Consider the following 23,530-nt stretch of genomic DNA (forward strand, 5'->3'; position numbering starts at 1 on the left):
GCCACATCCTGCCTTTGTCCTCATTGGTAAATTGGCTCTCTCAGCTTCCGTGACCCGCCTCCCTTCTTCCTCCTGCCCGTAGTAGCCATGGCGGCCATGAGTTTGTTGCGGCGGGTTTCGGTTACTGCGGTGGCAGCTCTGTCTGGCCGCCCCCTTGGCACTCGCCTCGGATTTGGGGGCTTCCTCACTCGTGGCTTTCCGAAGGCTGCTGGTGGGTGCTGGCCTAGGGAGAACGGGCGTGAAGCGGGTGCGGGGCGAGAAAAGGGAGGACGCTTCCAGGGTGACCTTGGTGGGATCCGGAGGAAGCCGGGACAAATTGTGGGCTTGGGGCTTGACAGGAGAGACGGAGCACGAGCTATATGAGGGGTTTTCCTGAAGTAGCCAGATAGATCGTGTTTACATTATTAGCATTTCTAAAACGTTGTTATTCACCATCCCAATTAATGCTAATTTGCGGATGAAGCTGAGTCTAGAAAGGTATAGAGCTGAGATCTGTATCTCTAGGGCACAAGCTTATTGTTGCGTTCCACCTGCCCAAAGGCTAGGTTCTAGTCCCACAGATGCAAAGTCATCTTGCTGAGAAGCCCACCTATGCTAAGGAATATGAAGACAGGTAATATGTAGACAGGTAAAGAGGCTCAGGGCCAACTTATTCTTTAGGCACAGTAAGTACCGTGCCGCCCAATAATGAGATGCAGATGAACTGGGGAGGAAGAGAGGTTTTTTTTTGTTTTGTTTTGTTTGTTTGTTTTTTGAGACAGAGTCTCACTCTGTTGCCCAGGCTGGAGTGCAGTGGCGCGATCTTGGCTCACTGCAACCTCCGCCTCCTGGGTTCAAGCGATTCTCCTGCCTGAACCCATGATAGTTTTAGGGGTCTACGAAAGTCTTTTAATTTAAATTTCTTTTTTAAAAAAACCATAATGTTTATGAATATGATAACGAATCCAGCCTGTATTATGTTCGTTTTATACCAATGCAGTCATAAAATATTATTTTTAATAACTTAGACGAAGGGGCCCTTGAAGGAAAAAGTGCCTAGGTCTCAGGAAAGTCATAATACAGTCTTTTTTTTTTTTTTTTTTTTCTTTTGAGACAGTCTCACTCTGTCACCCAGGCTGGAGTGCAGTGGCACCATCTTAGCTCACTGCAATCTCCACCCCCCGGGTTCAAGCGATTCTCCCGCCTCAGCCTCCCCGGTAGCTGAGGCTACAGGTGCACACCACCACGCCTGGCTAATTTTTGTATATTTAGTAGAGATGGGGTTTCACCATGTTGGCCAGGCTGGTCTCGACTCCTCACCTCAAATGATCCGCCCACCTCAGCCTCCCAAAGTGCTGGGATTATAGGCGTAAGCCACTGCACCTGACCAATACAGTCTTAATAGGGCTATTTGGACCTCCTTGGAGACAGTGAGTTGCATCATGGCGGTGTGAATAATCATAGCAAAGATCAAATGCTTGATATTCAGTGTACTTTATTATCTCAGAGACTCTGCAAAGAAATTACAATGTTATTTTCATTTTACAGATGAGAAAACTGACTCAATTATTAAATAATGTGTCACTAAATAATAGCCAACATTTACTGAGCACCTGTTACGTGTCAAGCATCCTTTTTTATTTTTATTTTTTTCAAGACAGAGTCTTGCTCTGTTGCCCAGGCTGGAGTGCAATGGCGTGATCTTGGGTCACTGCAACCTCTGCCTCCTGCGTTCAGGCGATTCTCCTGCCTCAGCCTCTTGAGTAGCTGGGATTACAGTTGCACGCCTCCATGCCCGGCTAATTTTTTGTGTTTTTAGTAGAGATGGGGTTTCATCATGTTGGCTAGGCTGGTCTCGAACTCCTGACCTCGTGATCCACCTGCCTCGGCCTCCCAGAGTGCTGAGATCACAGGCGTGAGCCACCCCACCTGACCTCAAGCATCATTTTAAGGGTTTAAAGTATTAATTTATTTAATCCTCTTCATTATATATATACTGTAAGCTATTTGCCCTGTGCAATAGAAGCAGGTAAAGAGGAAGTGAAACACTTAAAGTCAGAAAGTTGTCTCCAGCCTCAAAATATCTTGTTCTCTTTTTACCCCTATTCTCCCAGTTTAATTTGAATTATGCCACTCCACAGGATGAGGCAATATACATAGGGATTTGCTGGAAACATGATGCAAAGAACCAGTGGTATTTAACAAATTTCCAGCAGGAATTTGAACTTGTTACAAAACTACATTCCTTGATGAAAATCCCTTTATAAGCCATTTCTGATTACAGATATTCTCATATAGCCAAATACAAATCCTTCAAATACTCGCTCTGGTAGTATTCAATCAAATCCAGCTGGAGATAAACTGCAGCAAAATTTCACCCCCAGTTTCTCTTTCCACATTATTGCCCTTTCTTGGGGTTCTCAAAGGATCATTACCGTGTTCTGCGCCCTTTCCAATCAGAGCAGGGAAGGATCTAATAGCTATGTTTACTAAAGGTTACTGTGTTTTCAGCTGTGTACCTGCTTTCAAAGGTATTTTGCATCTGTCACTGTGATATGAAAGCTTTTAATGTCTTATATGGTTGTTTATATCTGTCCCTACAAGAATGTAAGCTCTAATGTAGTAGAGAACCTGTCTTGTTTTGTTTTTTCTGGAGATAGACTGCCTATCTTCAAATTCTGGCTCTAGAATTCAGAAGCCATGTCTGTGGTCATCACATCTTGGAAGCTAAAGTGGAAGACACCTAATTGCTCATAACCTGCATTTCCTCCTCTTTAAAAAAGATGAGAATTTTAACCTGCCTCAAAAGGTAGTTGTGAAGAGTGAGTGGAAAAAATCAACAGTGCCTGGCAGCAGTAGCCTTTAAAAAAATTGTGGTAAAGTACACATAACATTTACTATTTTAACCATTTTTAAGTGCACCGTTCAGTGGTATTAAATACATTCCTAATGCTATGCAACCATCACCATCATCCAACTCCAGAACTTTTTTCATATGGTAAAACTAAAACTCTGTATCCGTTAAACAATAACTCTCCATTCCCCTTCCACGTAGCCCCTGGTAACCACCATTCTGCTGTCTGTCTTTATGATTTTGACTACTCTATTTCTCATGTAAGTAGAATCATATAATATTTGTCTGTCACTTAGCATAATATCCCCAAGGCATATTTATGTGGTAGCATATGTCAGAATTTCCTTCCTTTTTAAAGCTGAATTGTCCGTTGTCCATTGTATGTATTTACCCCATTTTGCTTATCCATCATCTGTCAATTGGGTTGCTTCTAGGTTTTGTTTGTTTGTTTGTTTGTTTGTTTTGTTTTTGAGACAGAGTCTTGCTCTGTCTTCCAGGCTAGAGTGCAGTGGCACCATCTTGGCTCACTGCAACCCCTGGCTTCCCGTGTTCTCGTATCAAACTGAGGGTCAGGCTGCTATTTCTTGCCATCCAATAATGAGATGCAGATGAACTGGGGAGGAAGAGAGTTTTTTTTTTTTTTTTTTTTTTTGAAACAGAGTCTCACTCTGTTGCCCAGGCTGGAGTGCAGTGGCGCGATCTTGGCTCACACAGCCATCTCTGCCTCCTGGGTTCAGGCGATTCTCCTGCCTCAGCCTCCTGAGTAGCTGGGATTACAGGTGCACACCTCCATGCCCGGCTAATTTTTTGTATTTTTAGTAGAGATGGGGTTTCACCATGTTGGCCAGGCTGGTCTTGAACTCCTGACTTCAGGTGATCCGCCCGCCTTGGCCTCCCAAAGTGCTGGGATTATAGACATGAGCCACCGCGCCCTGCCAGAAGAGAGTTTTTATTCCTGTAACTTGTTACAGGGAGAAGTCCTGGAAATTATCGCCAGACCAACTTAAAATTACAGTTTTCCAGAGCTTGTAGACCTTTTAAGCTATATGTCTACATGTAAGTGTGCACTCATCTAAAGACAAAAGTGACTAACTTTTTAAAATCTATAATTAAGGTCTGAGTCCTGAGGACCTTCCTCTGGAGCCGTAGTAAATTTACTTAATTTAAATGGATCCAGGTGCTGGGGTGATTACCCTTATCTTATCTCCTGCTAAATCACGGAGGTTTGGGAAGTTCCTTCAGACCTCCAGTAAACTTGTTTGTGGAGGCCTGGGGAGTTTCTTCAGACCCACAGAAACTTGTTTAATCCTAAATGGGTTCTGTTAAGAATTCTTTCGAACTCCTGTCCTCAAGTGATCCACCTGTCTTGGCCTCTTAAAGTGTTGGGATTACAGCTGTGAGCCACTACACCGAAGCACTTGCAGATTTTAATTACTGTAAAGCTTCACTTAACATCATTGGCTCTTGAAACTGCGACCGTCAGAACCTATAATAAAGAAGGAAGTGATGTTGTTTAAGGACCTGCTGTATGTGGTTTCACTTAAAGTCACAGTTTCCAAGAACTCATCAGTGACATTGAGTATGACTTGTGTTGTGAATAATGTTTCTGTGAACATGGATGTACAAATACCTCTTCTGAGACCCTGCTTTCAATTCTTATGGGTATATCTGCAGAAGTGTAATTGCTGGGTCATGTGTGTCATGGGTGTTACTGGCTGGGACTGGCATTGTGGGTGGTAAAAGAATTTACCAAGACAGTCATGGATACAGAGGACAGATTTATTAGAGAAAATACGAAGATAGAGTTGCAAGAGAACAATGGGCAGCACAGCAGAGAAGGGGCTATCTGCAGAGTCAGGGACTGCAGGGAAGTTTTATAGGGTCATACTGAAGGGGCTATGAGCAGAGAAGATGTGCAGATAAGGTCACTCTACTGGGGCTATGTGTTGAACGAGGTATTTGGGAACAGGATGTTGTGCCTGTGGGTTGCCTGTGATTAGCCGTGTCTCAGCAGAATTGCTTTCCTCCACCTGGGGCCCCTTCCTTGTTGCTTATGTATCTTACTAGGATTCCACAATATGGTAATTCTGTTTTTAATTTTTTGAGGAACCTTCATGCTATTTTCCATAGCAACAATACCATTTTACATTCCTTTGTTTACCAACAGTGTACAAAGATTCCACTTCCTCCATATTGTCACTGACACTTGTTATTTTCTGGTTTTTTGATTGTAGCTATTCTGATGGGTATGTGATGATATCATTGTAGTTTTGATTTGCATTTCTCTAATTAGTTTTGTTGAGCATCTTTTTGTGTGCTTCTTGACCATTTGTATATATATCTTCTTTAGAGAAATGTCTGTTCAAATCCTTTGCTTATTATTTATTATATTATTATTATTTTTTAAGTTGAGTATGAGGTCTCCCTAATGTTGCCCATGCCGAACTTGAATGCCTGGACTCAAGCAATCCTGCTTCAGCCTCTCAAGTAGCTGGGACTACAGGTACATGCCACTCTGCCAGGCTATTTGCCTATTTTATTTATTTGTTTATTTATTTTTGACAGGATCTTGCTCTGTCACCCAGGCTGAAGTGCAGTGGCGCAATCATAGCTCACTGTAGCCTCAACCTCCTAGACTCAGGTGATCCTCTCGCCTCAGCCTCCTGAGTAGCTGGGATGACGGGTGCACACCACCACACCCCACTAATTTTTTAAGTTTTTTGTAGAGACGAGATCTTGCTATGTTGACCAGGCTAGTTTCAAACTCCTGGGCTCAAGAAATTCCCTACCTCAGCCTCCCAAAGTGCTGGGATTACAGGAATGAGCCACCATGCCCAGCCTATTTTTAAATTGGATTGTTTGGTTTTTTGTTGTTGTTGTTGAGTTTTCTGTGTGTTCTGAAATCAATCCCTTATCAGATATATGATTTACATATATTTTCTCCCATTCTGTGGGTTGCCTTTTTACTCTGCTGATAGCGTCCTTTCAGACACAAAACTTTAAAATTTTCATGAAGTCCAGTTTGTCTAGTTTTTCTTTTTTTGCCTGTGCCTTTGAAGTCCTGGCATTAGCCTTCTACAAATTCCTATAGCCTCATCCTTCCTAAAAATCTAGTGCTGTCATGTTCTTCATCACCCTCTGTAAACCTTTCTCAGAAAATTAGCAGATAAAGCTATTCTGTTTAATTAAATTATTTATTAAACATCAAAGATGGCATAATTCCTGAAATGAGCTAAGTTCTCCCCTCAGCTGCAGGTAAATTTAATTTATAATTGAAGACTGATATGCATAAATTATGGTTTTTAAAAATGTGAAGAGTATTAATATGGATGTATAAACAGAGTGCTGTGGAGTTAATCCAGACATGGAATAGATGGGGCATTTTAACTGAAGTATAGGGATAGTTTTAATAGGTGGAACTGGCAGAAAAGTAAAGGTTGAGTTTTTTTTATTGGATATGTGACTCTTGGGGTAGGTAGGCATTGGGAGAAAAGGCAAATAAAGGAAAGTTGGGACCAAATTGGGGGAGGGGAGGGACTGACTACAAAGCCAACATATCTTCATTTGATTTTGTAGGCAACAGAGTGTTGTAGCAGAAGAGCAATATCAGGAGTGTGTTATAGGAAGATGCTTCTGAATATTGGATGGCTTGTAGGGGATGTTGATTACCTAGGTCAGTAAAGTAAAGAAGGCATGGAATGAAATGGAGAATTTAACTCTTAGAATCAAGAGGCCTTGGCAAATGATGAATGAAGGATAGATGCAAGGAAGATGATTGAGATTTTTATCCAAGGTAATTGAGATGGTGGTGCCCTTTACTGGGAATGAGGGAAAGAAAATGACCAATTTTCAGTTGTTGTCTTTTTTTTTTTTCTTGAGACAGAGTCTCGCTCTGTCACCCAGGCTGGAGTGTAGTGGCACGATCTTGGTTCACCACAATCTCTGCCTCCTGGGTTCAAGCGATTCTCTTGCCTCAGCCTCCCGAGTAGCTGGGATCACAGGCCTGGCTAATTTTTTGTATTTTTAGTAGAGACGGGGTTTCACCATGTTGGCCAGGCTGGTCTCGAACTCCTGACCTCAGGTGATCCGGCCGCCTCAGCCTCCCAAAGTGCTGGGATTACAGGTGTGAGCCACTGTGCCCGGCCCAGTTGTTGTCTTTGACACACAAAAAGTTCCCACATTATCTTATTCAATTCTTATAAAAATCGCAATCGTCAAAGGCTTAATAACTTTTCTGAGGCTACTTGCATTTTTAAAAATTAGTCATTGAAGCCTTGGGCCTATGAAATTAATAAATACTTAATGGAGAAATTTCAGGCTTTAGAGAGCAGTGAAAGATGCCTATTTTTGGTGTCAGGAGGATCAGGGTTCCAGAAATCCTGGTAGTCACCTCATTGTAAGCAATGTTCACCCTAATAATTTAATTTTTTTTTGAGGGGGAAGGGTCTAGCTATGTTGCTCAGGCTGACCTCAAACTCCTGGGCTCAAGTGATCCTTCCGCCTCAGCCTCCTGAGTAGCTGGGAGTACAAGCATGCACCACCATTCCTGGTTACACACTAATATTTTTAGATTTAAGCAGATGGCCCTACTACATCAAAAATCATGAAGGCTGAAAACATTTAAAAAGAGTTAAAGGCAAGTTGGTTGTGGTGGTGCGTGATGTAATCCCAGCTACTCCGCAAGCTGAAGGTGGGAGGATCTCTCGATCCCAGGAGTTTGAGACCAGCTTGAGTAACATAGCAAAAAACCTTGTCTCTGGAAAAAAAAAAAAAGTTACATGCTATGAAATATACTTTGAAACAATATTAATAAGTTATCTAGGACTTTTAATGACATGACTAATTGTTTAATAATTGGGTAATATGTGTAAAGAAAGAGCAAGCAGTTCACATTACTAAGTGCATTAAACTTTTTTTTTTTTTTTTTTTGAGACGGAGTCTCACTCTGTCGCCCAGGCTGGAGTGCAGTGGCGCGATCTAGGCTCACTGCAAGCTCCGCCTCCTGGGTTTACTTACGCCGTTCTCCTGCGGCCTCCCGAGTAGCTGGGACTACAGGCCCCTGCCACCACACCCGGCTATTTTTTTGTATTTTTAGTAGAGACGGGGTTTCACCGTGTTAGCCAGGTTGGTCTCAATCTCCTGACCTCGTGAGCCTCCCGCCTCGGCCTCCCAAAGTGCTGGGATTACAGGCGTGAGCCGCCGCGCTCAGCCAAAAACCGCAATTAGTTTCAGTTGCAAAAACTGCAATTACTTTTGCACCAAACTAATACTAAGCTGAAAATAGATTGTCCCTCTAAAAGAGTATGCTCTTGAATGGACACATTTCTGCAGGTGTAGTCAGGGGATAAGCGACAGGGAAGATCATCCTGTTTTGACCCTGTGCTTGTAGTGTATCAGATTAAGACTGAATTGGCCTTTGGCTTTTTTGTGAGCAACTAAATTTCTGGGAGTTCCAGGCGGAACTTCCACTTACCTTATTATGTTGAATCCTTTTAGATTCAGCCTTTTGTAATGTGTGTAAAGACTCTTTTGGGACCCCCATGGCCACTCTTGTAGCAGTAGCTTTGTGTTTCTAAGACTCGACAAGTCAGGAATGCTGTATCCACCTCATCTAAGCCATTCATAAAAACCTTGATGCTGCAGGGCTTTTGAGAGATCTCTTTGCCAGGTTACTGCAGTAATTAATCAGTACCTTTTGCTTACAGTCAATCAAGTACCCATTACAAATTTCTCTAACTTCCTCTTTCTCTCAGCTTATAATGTCCCCTCTTCCCAACCCCCCCATCTTGTCTAAATAGGAACTTTTCTTCTGGGCCACTGTATCCTATTTCTTTCCCTTGTTACCCTTACAGATTTGTAATTACTTGTGTAGTGTGTATTTCTCCCAGCAAGATCTATATCCCTCTTAGACCGTATATAGGTCTAGCATAGGATCTGCACATAGTATGCAATTAAATATGTATTGAATTAATGAGTACTTTGTACTGTCATCCAACCCGTTTTCTTCATCTAGTCCACGAAAAAAATTATGTATGTTTCAGATGATTTGCTGAAGTCCATACTTACTTTGTCAAATTCTCTTAATCTTGTTATTTAAAAAGCCTTAGTAGTATGAATTCTATGTAGTAAATTCATGCCAGTTTCTAATTCTCTTGTTAATCAACCTCCCAAACTCACTGCAAGCTGCTGCAGATGTTACCAAAATTAAGAAGATAGTTCCTGCTTTCAAGATATTTATACTTAAAAGTGGCAGCAGTAAACACAAATATACACGTCACAATAACGTACAGTAATTCAACAGTAGGAAAGATCTCGTGTGGTTGGGAAAAATGTTGGCATCTTGGAAGACAAGATGTTATCTGGGCCTAACATAGATTTCAGGAGAGGGGACAGCATTCCAGACATTAAACATGAATAAAAGATTCAGATCTTTCTGACATCTATTATGACTGAAATTCCTTTAATGGGAAATTAAAGTTTTTTATTCTACAGTGACTCACATGCAAAATATCCTTGAGAGTAGTTACACAGTGAAAACATAGGAACCTTCAGTTTCTAAGTAACAGCTAGATCCTTTCCTGTTCCCAGTGGAAAGGGCTTGGAATGCCTCTAGTGATCCTTGCAGACCTTCAAGAGGAAGAATATAAAAAGAGGATCCAGAAGTGAAATTTTGCCTCAGTTTACTTCCAGCAAGGCTTGATTAAATTCTGTCGGGGGGAGACTTGAAGAGGATATTCTTAATCAGCAATGGTTTACCACGTGATTTTATCAAGATATTTTAGAGTGTGTAGTTTGATAACAAGTTCTAATTCCTGCTGGTGATTTGTTGAATAAATACGGCTGGTCCTTGCCATCTATTTTGCAGCATAATAATACATATAATACAGATAATGTGTCATGTGAAATGGCATAATGGAATAATTTAAATTAAATGTATTTCTTTTGCAGCATTAGCAAATATTTGTTGCAGAGGAGACACAGATGAGCAGCTCATTAAGTACCTAACCTCCCTGCCTGCTATTGAAACAAATTAAAATGATTATTTAGATACTTTAACTTTGAATTAAAATGAGGAAAGTTATGCTTCAGAACAGTAGATCCATGTTTGTTTAAAGATATCCTATCTGACCTGGCCCTATTACTCAAATAAGACATTTTAAAATCTTAACTCATATTAAACATCTAAGAATGTATATTTTCTTTTTGTTTCATGTCAGATGGGTAATGTGCCTACCTCATAACAAAGTTTGAGGGAGGCACATCTCACACATGAGTGTGAAAACCCACTCATCCTGCTTATGAGCTACAAAAGGATCCTTGTATTTTTTTATAATCTGATTTTAACTCAGAATATAACAGTATACCCATATGAACCTTGTATAAAACAGGGTAATTCAATATTCCCAGCTCCTGTTCGACACAGTGGAGACCATGGGAAAAGACTATTTGTCATCAGACCTTCTAGATTCTATGACAGGCGTTTTTTGAAGTTATTGGTAAGTTTAAATTTCTTGTTGAATTAAAGTCTTTGCATGTAACAGGGAAAAAATTTTTGCCTCTTTAGAAGACATCTTTCATTTTATGAAATATTTTATTTTGTAAATTTATATTTCTGTAGAAGATACTAAGACTGTAAAGTCTGATTTGTTATTGAATTTCTCTTTAAATTAGTGAAGCTTTCCTTCTTCACAAAAGGATTTACACTAAATGGAGGTAAAACTTGAACCATTCCTTTCTTCTGAAGATTATGGCATTTCGAAATAGAATCTGTGTTCCTATAACTAAAATATTCTTTAAATTACCAAAGAACTTGTTGAAAGACTTGCTTAAATAAAGGAGCTACATTATTTTGGGATATGATTTTATATTTATATGTTGTTCAGGAACATTGATTTCAGAGAGTAACGGATCTATAGTGCAATCTTAATTTAGCAATAATATAATTACATTGCTTATTTAGAATGCTGACTATATTTCTGTCTCAAGGCTCTATAGGAACAAAGTAGAGGCTTAGAAAATGGGAGATTGTCTGGACCATCTGCCACGGTAGATAAAGCTCTGAATCATCATTTGAGTACTGACCTTAAAACTTTCTCTTGCCCTTCCGTTGTGTTTAATGACCTTTTTCATCTCCTTGGTTGAGCCCTTACTTTTCTTGTTATGACCAGCTCAAATCCTGTTTAGTGGTAGAAATCACCCTGATGCTTTTAGACTTTTCTTCTTAACATATTGTTTTCTTTCATGGCATTGCTTTACCAAAAAGTAAAATCACAGAAATCAATAATTTGGTACTGTATGCCCAATTTGGCAAGTTTATTTTATAAGAAATATGAGGAAATCATATCATGAGGATGATTTGTGTGTGGGGAGAGTTACGAAATGGTCATGAGAAACACTTTTTTTTTTTATCTTAGAGATTCTACATTGCATTAACTGGGATTCCAGTAGCAATTTTCATAACTCTGGTGAATGTATTCATTGGTAAGTCACTTCCATCCCCTGCCAGCACCACCAGATTGGAAAAATTTTTAAACATATGTACATTAATATAAAAAAGAAATTATGGATATTGTAATGAAAAGCTCTTTAAATAATTAAATAAGCATAAGCATGGCAGTTTATCTTAAAATAACCAAATCTCAATCTGAACTAAGAATTTTTTAATCCATCCTAGAACATATAAAACTATAATCCTCGGCCAGGCACAGTGGCTCACGCCTGTAATCCCAGCACTTTGGGAGGCTGAGGCGGGCAGATCATGAGGTCAGGGGTTCGAGACCAGCCTGGCTGACATAGTGAAACCCTGTCTCTACTAAAAATACAAAAAATTAGCTGGGCGTGGTGGCAGGCGCCTGTAATCCCAGCTACTCGGGAGGCTGAGGCAGGAGAATGGCTTGAACCCAGGAGGTGGAGGTTGCAGTGAGCTGAGATGGCGCCATCGCACTCCAGCCCGGGCAACAGAGTGAGACTCTGTCCCCCCCACAAAAAAAAAAACTATAATCCTCTTACAAAGACCGAAAGTGTCAATGACAGTAAACATTAGATTTTCGTGGGAAATTTTGTTCAAAGTACTTCTAACACCTTGAATCCTAAAATGTTTTGTATCATAGGTATAGGGAAGACCAGAAGGAATAATATGTCCTTTATTATATCTTGTTACAGTATAGAAAAACAAAATGAGAAACTCATGGAATACCTATAAATAATGCCTTACACAGAGAGATGTCTAAAAATGTCTAACAAATGAATTGATTTTCAGCCAGATTAAAGTGAATTAAAAATACTACATATCTTCATTGGTACAAATTTTTTAAAGAATCCTTTAAAACCACAAGAAGTTAGTTTCTTACTTTAATGGTGAATAATTAATTTTATAAACTCCTCATGCTAAAGTTGAACATAACCATTTTTTCTTATTAGGTCAAGCTGAACTAGCAGAAATTCCAGAAGGCTATGTCCCAGAACACTGGGAATATTATAAGGTTTGTATAGGACATTGACAATTACATACTGTTACATGCCTTGTCAACGCACTAGTTAATGTCTTAATTCAGCAATTATGATATAGTCAGGTTTTTTGTTTTGTTTTTTTGAGACAGCATCTTGCTCTGTCGCCCAGGCTGGAGTGCAGTGGCGCGATTTCGTCTCACTGCAACTTCTGCCTCCCGCATTCAAGCGATTCTCATGCCTCAGTCTCCCACGTCGCTGGGATCACAGGTGTGTGCTGCCACTCCTGGCTAATTTTTGTATTTTTAGTAGAGACAGGATTTCACCATGTTGGCCAGGCTTTTCTGGAACTCCTGGCCTCAAGTGATCCACCCACCTCAGCCTCCCAAAGTCCTGGGATTAAAGGTGTGAGCCACTGTGACCAGCCATGATAGAGTTTTGTATTTCATTTTTTATATCAAGCAGATACATTTTTTTGCATACTTTTTATAAACAACGAGTTTTGGTACTTCATTTTTTAAAAAATCATTTTAAGCTTTACAATTTTTTAAAGAATGATTGCAGTGTGTTCTCAGCCTAACAGAGTAACATAATTTATCCTAAGTTCAATGCCTTAGGAAAGACTTCACCAATGTTAATGCTAGCTGTCATTTATTGAGTACCTACTATGTAACAGGTACTGTGCTGAGTGTTTTACAAATATTTATTATTTTATCCCATGTAAAATGTACTATTATTATTCCCTCTTTATAGATGAAGAAACTGAGGCTAAAAGAGTTAAGTGACCTGTCTAGATGGGGTCACTATTTCAACCCAGGCAACTTTGACTCCAGAGCCTGAACTGTTGGTCATTATACCATACTGCCACTGCTACCAAAATCCAAAATTAATTTTGTTACTTGTTTTTACAAGTGTTACTGTGAGCCTTGAATAGAGTATGTCCCATCATGTTTTATTATCTGAATGAATTATATTTTAAATACAAATCTTAAACCATTAAATCTTAAGGCAGACCTTACACTTAGTTTGTTTATGCTAACTGGTGCAAAGAGCTCCATTTTTGAATTACCAAAACCTGGGTTTGTCTTCTGAATCTGCCACCTAAGATGCTCAGCATAGTGTAATGGAAAAGAGTACACAGCTTTGGAGTCAGACAGACCTGGTTTGAGTCCAGGTGCTGCCATTTATTAGCTACGTAACTTTGTGCAATTCACTTATCTTTAAAATGCGGACAAAAATAGTATCCACCTAATCTGTTAAAATTATTTTATATACGTGTATATTAGTTACATAGTAGATGTTATTGGTTTATCTAACTGAAATGATCATTTTAAAGAATAATCAACTAGAAAAGCAAAGTATTATTCAGAAATGGACTAATATTAAACGAATTTTCTCTTGTAGCATCCCATATCGAGATGGATTGCCCGTAATTTCTATGATAGTCCTGAAAAGATATATGAAAGAACAATGGCCGTCCTTCAGATTGAAGCTGAAAAGGCTGAATTACGGTAGGAAAAACAAGGGGGTAGGTGGGAAAGAAAATCTTCCTAAGGTAGCAAACCACCAGAAAAAATTAATAAAACTATTAATATTTCAGCACTATAGGATACTTTATGTAAAAGGATAAAGATACGTCCAGATGCAGTGGCTCACACCTGTAATCCCAGCACTTTGGGAGGCTACAGAAATTAGCCGGGCGTGGTGGTACGTGCCTGTAATCCCAGCTACTCAAGAGGCTGAGGCAGAAGAATCACTTCAACCTGGGAGGCAGAGGTTGCAGTGAGCCAAGACCATGCCACTGCACTGCAGCCTGGGTGACAGTGCAAGACTCCGTCTCCAAAGAAAAAAAAAATGGATAAAGATAGAATTAGCTTGTTTGGAGTGAAAACTACAAACTGGTGACAAGGAGACTATTAGGAGATATGTGTCAGATTAAAAAGAGTTCTTTTTTAAATTTTTGAATTTTTTTTTAGAGTGGAAGTCTTGCTCTGTTGCCCCAGCTGGGAAGCAGATGGATGGGTATATCCATCCAGTGAAATATATAATGTGGCCATTAAAAAGAAAGGGATATATGCTGTTACGGAAAGCTATGTGGATTTTCTTTCTTATATATTATATTTTATATACATATTAAAAAGCTAGACATATATTTTTTCCCCTCTCTTATGGTGCTGAGTGCCTGTTTTTTGTTTTTTTTTTTTAAATTATACTTTAAGTTTTAGGGTACATGTGCACAACGTGCAGGTTAGTTATGTATACATGTGCCATGTTGGTGTGCTGCACCCATTAACTCATTATTTAACATTAGGTATATCTCCTAATGCTATCCCTCCCCCCTCCACCCACCCCACAACAGGCCCCAGTGTGCGATGTTCCCCTTCCTGTGTCCATGTGTTCTCATTGTTCAATTCCCACCTATGACTGAGAACATGCAGTGTTTGGTTTTTTGTCCTTGCGATAGTTTGCTAAGAATGATGGTTTCCAGCTTCATCCATGTCCCTACAAAGGACATGAACTCATCATTTTTTATGGCTGCATAGTATTCCATGGTGTATATGTGCCACATTTTCTTAATCCAGTCTATCACTGTTGGACATTTGGCTTGTCCAAGTCTTTGCTATTGTGAATAGTGCCACAGTAAACATATGTGTGCATGTGTCTTTATAGCAGCATGATTTATAATCCTTTGGGTATATACCCAGTAATGGGATGGCTGGGTCAAATGGTATTTCTAGTTCTAGATCCCTGAGGAATCGCCACACTGACTTCCACAATGGTTGAACTAGTTTACAGTCCCACCAACAGTGTAAAAGTGTTCCTATTTCTCCACATCCTCTCCAGCACCTATTGTTTCCTGACTTTTTAATGATCACCATTCTAACTGGTGTGAGATGGTATCTCATTGTGGTTTTGATTTGCATTTCTCTGATGGCCAGTGATATGAACATTTTTTCATGTGTCTTTTGGCTGCATAAATGTCTTCTTTTGAGAAGTGTCTGTTCATATCCTTCGCCCACTTTTTGATGGGGTTGTTTGTTTTTTTCTTGTAAATTTGTTTGAGTTCATTGTAGATTCTGGATATTAGCCCTTTGTCAGATGAGTAGATTGCAGAAATTTTTTCCCATTCTGTAGGTTGCCTGTTCACTCTGATGGTAGTTTCTTTTGCTGTGCAGAGCTCTTTAGTTTAATTAGATCCCATTTGTCAATTTTGGCTTTTGTTGCCATTGCTTTTGGTGTTTTAGACATGAAGTCCTTGCCCATGCCTATGTCCTGAATGGTATTGCCTAGGTTTTCTTCTGGGGTTTTTATGGTTTTAGGTCTAACATTTAAGTCTTTAATCCATCTTGAATTAATTTTTGTATAAGGTGTAAGGAAGGGATCCAGTTTCAGCTTTCTACATATGGCTAGCCAGTTTTCCCAGCACCATTTATTAAATAGGGAATCCTTTCCCCATTTCTTGTTTTCGTCAGGTTTGTCAAAGATCAGATAGTTGTAGATGTGTGGTATTATTTCTGAGGGCTCTGTTGTGTTCCATTGGTCTCTATCTCTGTTTTGGTACCAGTACCATGCTGTTTTGGTTACTGTAGCCTTGTAGTATAGTTTGAAGTCAGGTAGCGTGATGCTTCCAGCTTTGTTCTTTTGGCTTAGGATTGACTTGGAGTGCCTGTGTTTTTTTAACCAGTCCCCTATTGCTGGTACTTGGGTTGTTTCCAAGTTTTTTGCTATTGTACATACTGCTGTGTTTAATTTTCCCCCATATTGTTTGCATATTTATGTAACATATCTGGAAAATAAATTTCTGGAAGTGGCATTAATAAGCCAAATAGCACATGCTTTTAAACTTTGGGTAGATATTGCCAAACTCTTCTCCAAAAAGTTGCACCAGTTGTTTCTTCATCAGTTTCCATGTTTCAGTTTTCCATGTTTCTCTGTAATGGAATTTATCAAAGTGAAACATTTTTGTTGATAGGGTAATTGAAAAATGTTACCTCATCATTTCAATTTTATATTTCTTTGTAAAGTTGAGTAGTTTTTAAATATCTATTAATTGTGTATTTCTTTTCTTTCTTCCCCCCCCCCCGAGACAAAGTCTTGCTCTGTTGCCCAGGCTGGAGTACAGTGGCATGATCTTGACTCACTGCAGCCTTGGTCTCCTGGGTTCAAGCTGTCCTCCCACCCAAGTCTCCCTAGTAGCCAAGATTACAGGTGCATGACACCATGCCCAGTTAATTTTTGTATTTTTTGTAAAGACATAGTTTCACCGTGTTGCCTAGGCTGCTCTCAAACACCTGGGCTCAAGCGATCCACCCTCCGGGCCTCCCAAAATGCTGAGATTACAGGCGTGAGCCACTGCACCTGGCTGTGTGTATTTCTTTCTCTATATATTGTCTTTTGGCAGTGTAGAAATTTTTGCAACACAGAAGTGTTTTTACATTTTCAGGTAACAAATCTGTAATAGTAACTAATAATATTTTCTTTTTTTTTTTTTTTTTTTTGAGACAGTTTTGCTCTGTCTCGCAGGCTGGAGTACAGTGGCGTGGTCTCGGCTCACTGCAACCTCTGCTTTCCGGGTTCAAGCGATTCTGCCTCAGCCTCCCGAGTAGCTGGGATTACAGGCGCCCGCCACCACACCCTGCAAATTTTTGTATTTTTAGTAGAGACCGGGTTTTGCCAGGCTGGTCTTGAACTCCTGGCCTCAAGTGATCTGCCTGCCTCAGCCTCCCAAAGTGCTGGGATTACATACGTGAGCCACCATACCTGGCCGCTAATAAATTTTTGAGTACATTTTGTATCAGTGTTTTAATTACTTTCTATGTATTTACTCATTTATAATTATTGTCAGGTTTGACAGTCTTTAGCTTTTGGGATTTTGTGTCATACAGAGATCTCTGATGATAATTAAATCAGTAAATATGTAATTCCAAAATTATTTTTTTTAATATTCACCGTGTCTTCCTTTTCTTTTTTTGAGACAGGATCTCGTTCTGTTGCCTCAGCTGGAGTGCAGTGTTGCAGTCATGGCTCACTGCAGCCCCGACCTCCTGGGCTTAAGCAGTCCTCCAGCCTCAGCCTCCTGAGTAGCTGGGACCACAGGTGCTGGCCACCATGCCCAACTAATTGTTTGGGGGGGTTTTTTTGTTTGTTTGTTTGTTTTGGTAGAGATGGGATCTTGCTCTGTTGGCCAGGCTGATCTCGAACTCCTGGGCTCAAGCAGTCTTCCTGCCTTGGCCTCCCATAGTGCTGGGATTACAGGCATGAGTCAGCTTGCCCAGCCTGTTTTTGTCTTTTGTTTTGTTTTTGTTTTTTTTTTTATTTGACATGGGGACTTGCTCTGTTGCCCAGGCTGGACTTGAACTCCTGAGCTCAAGCAACCTTCCCACCTCAGCTCCTGAGTAGCTAGGACTACAGACGTGCCACTGCTCCCAGCTTACTATTTTTTAATGAAATAGGAAGGTGCTACACATGCTTATTTTATACCTTGCTTTTTAAAAACATAACAGTATATGTAGCATCTCCTCCCATGTTACTACATACAGATTCTCCTTATTCTTTTTAGCAGGTACATAGTAGTCCATTATGTGGATGAATCATAATTTAACCAGTTAGTCTCATGTTGATAAATATTTTAATTACTCACGGTTTGGATAGTTATACTCTAAAGAGTAGACAAGAAAGAGAATGTTATTTAATCCTTCAAAAAAGATCAATAAACATACCCTCACAAAGGCATATAATCTCCCATAGGGTAAGTGAGCTGGTTGAGGTTCATAAAGTGACTTATTTAACTCTGATAAATTTTTAGTCCTATGAAAAACTATGTATTCTATAAAAACAGAAAGTAAAAGGTTTGATGGAAAAGGGACTACTTCAGGAATGTGTGATTGTTTGTGCAAAGACTTAGATATGGAAGAGGGAAAGCACCTGTATAAAATAAGAGATTATTCAATTTGTGAAGAAGGACAAGGACAAGAAAGTAGATGTTAGAGTTGGAGAATATTTGTCTTAATCTTGATTTTTCTTGCTTTCTATTTATGTTTGTATAAATATTGACTGAGTATCTGATGTTGACCGGGCCTGGTATAATGCTGGTGAATAAAAAACCAGTTCTACTCTCGAAAAGTTTTCTGTCCTAATGGTGATAGGCAGACACAAGATGTGAAACTCCAAAAAAGCTTATTCATTTGTTAATTCCTAACACCTGGCACAGCATATGGCCATAGTAGTAGACATTCTGTAAATGACTCTCCTAGCATCTAAAAGGTGAGAAGATAGGAAAAGCACTGTAACAATTCAGATGAAAGTGATCTGTGCAGGCACACTGAAGGAGAGAATTCGCTATCAATTTGAGTAATGTTTTGGTGTTAAAAACTGTTTGGTAGGCCGGGTGTGGTGGCTCACGCCTGTGATCCCAGCACTTTGGGAGGCCAAGGCAGGCAGATCACGACGAGGTCAGGAGTTAGAGACCAGCCTGGCCAACATGATGAAACCCTGTCTCCACTAAAAATACAAAAATTAGCTGGGCATGGTGGTGGGCCCCTGTAGTCCCAGCTACTTGGGAGGCTGAGGCAGGAGGATCACTTGAGCCTGGGAGGTAGAAGTTGCAGTGAGCTGAGACTGCGCCATAGCACTCTGACCTGGGCAACCGTGCAAGACTCCGTCTCAAAAAAACAAAAACAACAAAAAAACTGTTTGATAGCTATCTATATAAGCAACATAATAAAAGTCAAAAATAAGTCCCAAATTTTGGTTATAGATATATACCAGATGTATGCCTACATAAGGGTCTGTGGAGGAACATTATACTTTACATAAAAGCAGACTCCAGTGATTGTCCTTTATGGAAATGGCTCATTAAATTTATAATTGGAAGTGCTGGAATCTCAATATTGCTGTTCCATTTGTTACAGGGTAAAGGAGCTGGAAGTACGAAAATTGATGCATGTGAGAGGAGATGGACCCTGGTATTACTATGAGACAATTGACAAGGAACTTATTGATCATTCTCCGAAAGCAACTCCTGACAATTAAGCATTTTTTTCTCCAAATACAAAGTATATTCTCTTTATTGGAAAATAAATTAATAAATATATTCTGTATTTTTGCTCTCCGTGAAAAACAAAAGCGCTTCTGACATTACTGTCTCTCAGTGTTGGTTCAGATTGAGGCTTTTGTTTGAGGAGTTTGGCTTCCAGTCCCCAAAGAAGGTTTAAAATGTACTAATAAAAACTGGAGAAATAGGAATTTGTGAACTCCTAAAATTGTAGCAACTTCGAAAGGTTAGTGTTTTATTTACCTGACAAATGGAAGTTATAGAAGTCTAATAATGTTAAGCACCAGTAGTTATAGTATTTTGTACAAATGCCTGTACTGTAGATGTCTGTATTATTGAGGGGCAACTCAGGATTTTAAGTTCCATAAAGTATTGAACCAACTCTAAAATGTTAACTCCTTAATAAACAGATTCTCAGTAAACAAATTTTAAAGTTTATAATGCTTTCATGGTTTTTTTTTTTTGCCATGTATTGTTCTTTTTTAAACTACACACATACACACAGACACGTACACACACACACACACACACACACACACACGCTCTTTTCCTAGATGCAATCTCTGGGATCCCTTAGAGTCCTTTTTTGGGGAAGTAGTTGCACTAGGTAATGTGATTCCTGCAGAGATTATAAAATGTGAGTAAAAGCTAAAAATGACTCATTTATTAAGCATTTATTGTCTGCTAGACACTATATTAAATAACTGCATTTTTAAACATTATTTTCTTTTTTCTTTTTTTTTTTTTTTTGACGAAGTCTTGCACTGTCACCCAGGCTAGAGTGCAGTGCCGCGATCTCGGCTGCAACCTCCACCTCCCGGGTTCAAGCAATTCTTGTCTCAGCCTCCCAAGTAGCTGGGATTACAGGCACCCACCACCACACCCGGCTAATTTTTGTATTTTTCAGTAAAGACTGTTTCGCTGTGTTGGCCAGGCTGGTCTTGAACTTCTGACCTCAGGTGATTGGCCTGTCTCCACTTCCCAAAGTGCTGATTACAGGCCTGAGCCACTGCACCCAACATTATTTTCAAAATGACAAGAGGTAGTATTACTCTCTTAAGTTTTACACATTAGAAACCTGAGGCTCAGATGTTAAACACAAACACAGTATTTACAAAAATAAACATTTAAAACATTTACACTTCAACTTCCAAAATGGCTTTTTACCATAAACATTCAGGATTTTCAAACCTGTAACAGCTTATCAATGCATCTCATCTTAGAAGTATGTTTTACATTCTTCATAAAAATAAAAATGAATCCAAGCTTCCTAAGATTCAGGCCAGTGGGTCTCCACTTAAGGCCAAATGGAGAAATAATTTTTTGCTGCCTAAACACACAAGTGAATTGAAAAGCCACAGGCCATTCATTCAACAAATAACTTTATTATTTTTATTGATAATGTACTTGTAATGTGGTATTTTGATACATGTATGCAATGTATAATGGTCAAATCAGGGTATTTGAATATACATATATTTCAAAATATAGTTATGTATTTCAAAATAAGATATAGCAAGTTAGAAGTATATATAAGTATATTATTATATGTTATTGTTAACTATAATTTACCTACTGTACTATCAAATACTAGAACTTATTCCTTGTATCTAAATGTATTCTTGTAACCATTAACTAACTTTTCTGAATTTCCTACTCTCCCCTTCCCTTCCCAGCCTTGTAACCACCTTTCTACTCTGCCTCCATGAGACCCATTTTTTAATCTCCCACGTATGAGTGAGAACATTCAATATTTGTCTTTCTAGGCTTGGCTTATTTCACTTACATTAATGACCTCCAGTTCCATCCATGTTGCTACAAATGACAGAATCCCATTCTTTTTCATAATATTGTCCATACATACCACATTTTCTATATCCATTTATCTGTTGATGGACACAGGTTGCGAAGGGATTGCTGGATTGTATGATAATTCTATGTGTAGTTTCTTGAGGCACCTTCATGGTGTTCTTCATAGTGGTTGTACTACTGTACATTCCTACCAATGGTGGATGAGCGTTCCCCTTTCTCCACATCCTCACAAGCATTTGTTATTTTTTCTTTTTTTTCAAATGAACATTTTAACTGGGGTGAGATATCTTAATGTGGTATTGGTTTACATTTCCCTAATTATGGTTGAGCATTTTTTCACATATCTAATGGCCATTCATATGTCTTCCTTTGAGAAATGTCTATACAGATCTCTTGCCCTTTTTTTTAATTTTTTTTTTTTTTTTTTTGAATTGGGGTCACCCAGGCTGGAGGTGATCTGGGCTTCCGCATCCTGGGCTCAAGTGATCATTCCACCTCAGGATGACCCAAATAGCTAGGACCAAAGGCGAGTGCCACCATGCTCAGCTAATTTTTTTGTATTTTTTGTAGCGACTGGGTTTCACCATGTTGCCCAGGCTGGTCTTGAACTCCTGTGCTCAAGTGATCCGCTCACCTTGGCCTCTCAAAGTGCAGATACTTTAGCCATGCCTGGCCTTTTTGTCCATTTTATTTTTTTGAGATGGAGTCTTGCTGTGTCACCCAGGCTGGAGTGCAGTGGTGCGATCTCGACTCAGTGCAACCTCCGCCTCCCAGGTTCAAGCAATTCTCCTGCCTCAGCCTCCTGAGTAGCTGGGATTACAGGTGTGCACCACCACACCCAGCTAATTTTTTTGTATTTTTAGTAGAGAGGGGGTGTCACCATGTTGGCCAGGGTGGTCTTGAACTTCTGACCTTGTGATCTACCCACCTTGGTCTCCCAAAGTGCTGGGATTACAGGTGTGAGCCACTGCGCCCAGCCTGTCCATTTTTTAATCAGGTTATGGGTTTTTTGCTATTGAATTGTTTGAGTTCCTTATATATTCTGGTTATGAATCCCTTGTTAGATGGTGTGTTAGGCCATTCTTGTGTTGCTATAAAGAAAATCCTGAGTCTGGGTAATTTATAAAGAAAAAAGGTGTAAATGGCTCATAATTCTGCAGACTGTACAGGAAGCATGGCACCAGCATTGCTTGGCTTCTGGGGAGGCCTCAAGGAACTTTCACTCATAGCAGAAAGCAAAGCAGGAGCAGGCACATCACATGGCAAGAGAGCAAGAGAGAGAGGTGGAGGAGGTGCCACACACTGTTTTAAACAACCAGATCTCTCAAGAACTCATTGTTGTTAGAAAAGGAATTAAAAGAAATCAAAGAGTGTGTAAGCAGAAACTCAGTTGTACGTAAGAAAACCCAATTCCCCCTGAGAAAGAGAAAGAGCTGGAGTCCTTTAAAAATTAACTGCCTGTTTTTCTGGTGGCTAGTGAGTGTTAGCTCTCCTCCCTTCCCAGGCATTGTGAAGACCCTGTTTCCCTAGCTGTGCAGCTGCAAGGTCACTAGACAGATAAACTCAAGTCGCAAAACGTTTTTCCTTGAAAAGTAAGAAATGATGTAATGCATGTCTTGACTGAATAACTGTCTTTGTTTCTTGCTTCTGTAATATGCTTCCCCCTGCACAGATCTCCCCCTGCCCCACGAAATGCTTAAAAGCTAACTTAACTCTTTGTTCAGGGCTCAGTCCTTTGGATGTTAATCTGACTGGGCCGGAGCACCTAAATAATAAATATCCCCTGAACCCCATCGGTCTCTCTGATTCCTTAAAAATCCTGCAACATTGTGAGGACAGCATCAACGGGATGGTGCCAAACGATTCGTGAGAAATTTGCCATCATGATCCAATCACCTCCCACCAGGCCCCACGTCCAACACTGGGAATCACATTTCAACATGAGAGTTGGGGGGACGAATATCCAAACTCTGTCATATGGATAGTTTGCAGATATTTTCTCCTCCTCTGTAGGTTGTCTCTTCACTTTTTTAATTGCTTCCTTTGCTCTACAGAAGCTTTTGTAGCTCAACATAATCCCATTTGTCTTTCTATGTTTTTGTTGCCTGTGCTTTTGAGATCTTACCCAAAAAAATCTTTGCCCAGACCGATGTCCTCTATCATTTCCCCAATGTTTTCTTTTAATAGTTTTATAGTTTCAGGTCTTACATTTAATCTTTAATCCATTTCGAGTTGATTTTTATATATAGTGAAAGATGGGGATCTAGTTTCATTCTTCTGCATATGGATATCCAGTTTTCCCAGCACAATTTGTTGAAGACACTGGCAGCTATGTGGGATCTTTTGTAGTTCCATATACATCTTAGAATTTTTTTTTTCTATTT

At 39.6% G+C, this 23,530-nt stretch overlaps 2 protein-coding genes and 1 non-coding gene across 5 annotated transcripts; 2 read left to right on the top strand and 1 right to left on the bottom strand.

The window, feature by feature from the left end:
• Nucleotides 1-52: 52 nt before the first annotated feature.
• NDUFB5 (NADH:ubiquinone oxidoreductase subunit B5) lies at nt 53-19,775 on the top strand. 3 transcript variants are annotated; one of them, NM_001071806.1, is made up of 6 exons: nt 88-211; nt 10,241-10,329; nt 11,248-11,314; nt 12,254-12,315; nt 13,685-13,791; nt 19,192-19,312. In NM_001071806.1, the coding sequence occupies exons 1-6, from the start codon at nt 88-90 to the stop codon at nt 19,310-19,312; spliced, it is 570 nt and encodes a 189-aa protein (NP_001065274.1). The 3 variants fall into 3 exon arrangements, with proteins under 3 accessions (XP_009444907.1, XP_009444906.1, NP_001065274.1); XM_009446632.4 differs by lacking the exon at nt 13,685-13,791 and having other exon boundaries at nt 53-211; nt 19,192-19,380; XM_009446631.3 differs by lacking the exons at nt 10,241-10,329; nt 11,248-11,314 and having other exon boundaries at nt 57-211; nt 19,192-19,775.
• Nucleotides 10,045-10,148, bottom strand: LOC112208848 (small nucleolar RNA U13). Its single transcript, XR_002943400.2, has one exon. It is a non-coding gene; the product is annotated as a small nucleolar RNA U13 (small nucleolar RNA).
• Nucleotides 19,776-21,025: 1,250 nt separating the features above from the next.
• LOC129143653 (zinc finger protein 277-like) lies at nt 21,026-22,939 on the top strand. Its single transcript, XM_054682361.2, has one exon. The coding sequence runs from the start codon at nt 21,125-21,127 to the stop codon at nt 21,662-21,664; it is 540 nt and encodes a 179-aa protein (XP_054538336.1). The 5' UTR covers nt 21,026-21,124; the 3' UTR covers nt 21,665-22,939.
• Nucleotides 22,940-23,530: the final 591 nt, after the last annotated feature.

This window comes from Pan troglodytes, chromosome 2 (genome assembly GCF_028858775.2).
Source record: "Pan troglodytes isolate AG18354 chromosome 2, NHGRI_mPanTro3-v2.0_pri, whole genome shotgun sequence".
Lineage (NCBI taxonomy): Eukaryota > Metazoa > Chordata > Mammalia > Primates > Hominidae > Pan > Pan troglodytes.

Coding starts and splice junctions, on each gene's coding strand:
- NDUFB5 (NM_001071806.1), top strand. CDS start 88: ATGGCGGCCATGAGTTTGTTGCGGCGGGTTTCGGTTACTGCGGTGGCA. Junction 212..10,240: donor TGGCTTTCCGAAGGCTGCTG/GTGGGTGCTGGC, acceptor CAATATTCCCAG/CTCCTGTTCGACACAGTGGA. Junction 12,316..13,684: donor AACACTGGGAATATTATAAG/GTTTGTATAGGA, acceptor TTTCTCTTGTAG/CATCCCATATCGAGATGGAT.
- LOC129143653 (XM_054682361.2), top strand. CDS start 21,125: ATGACCTCCAGTTCCATCCATGTTGCTACAAATGACAGAATCCCATTC.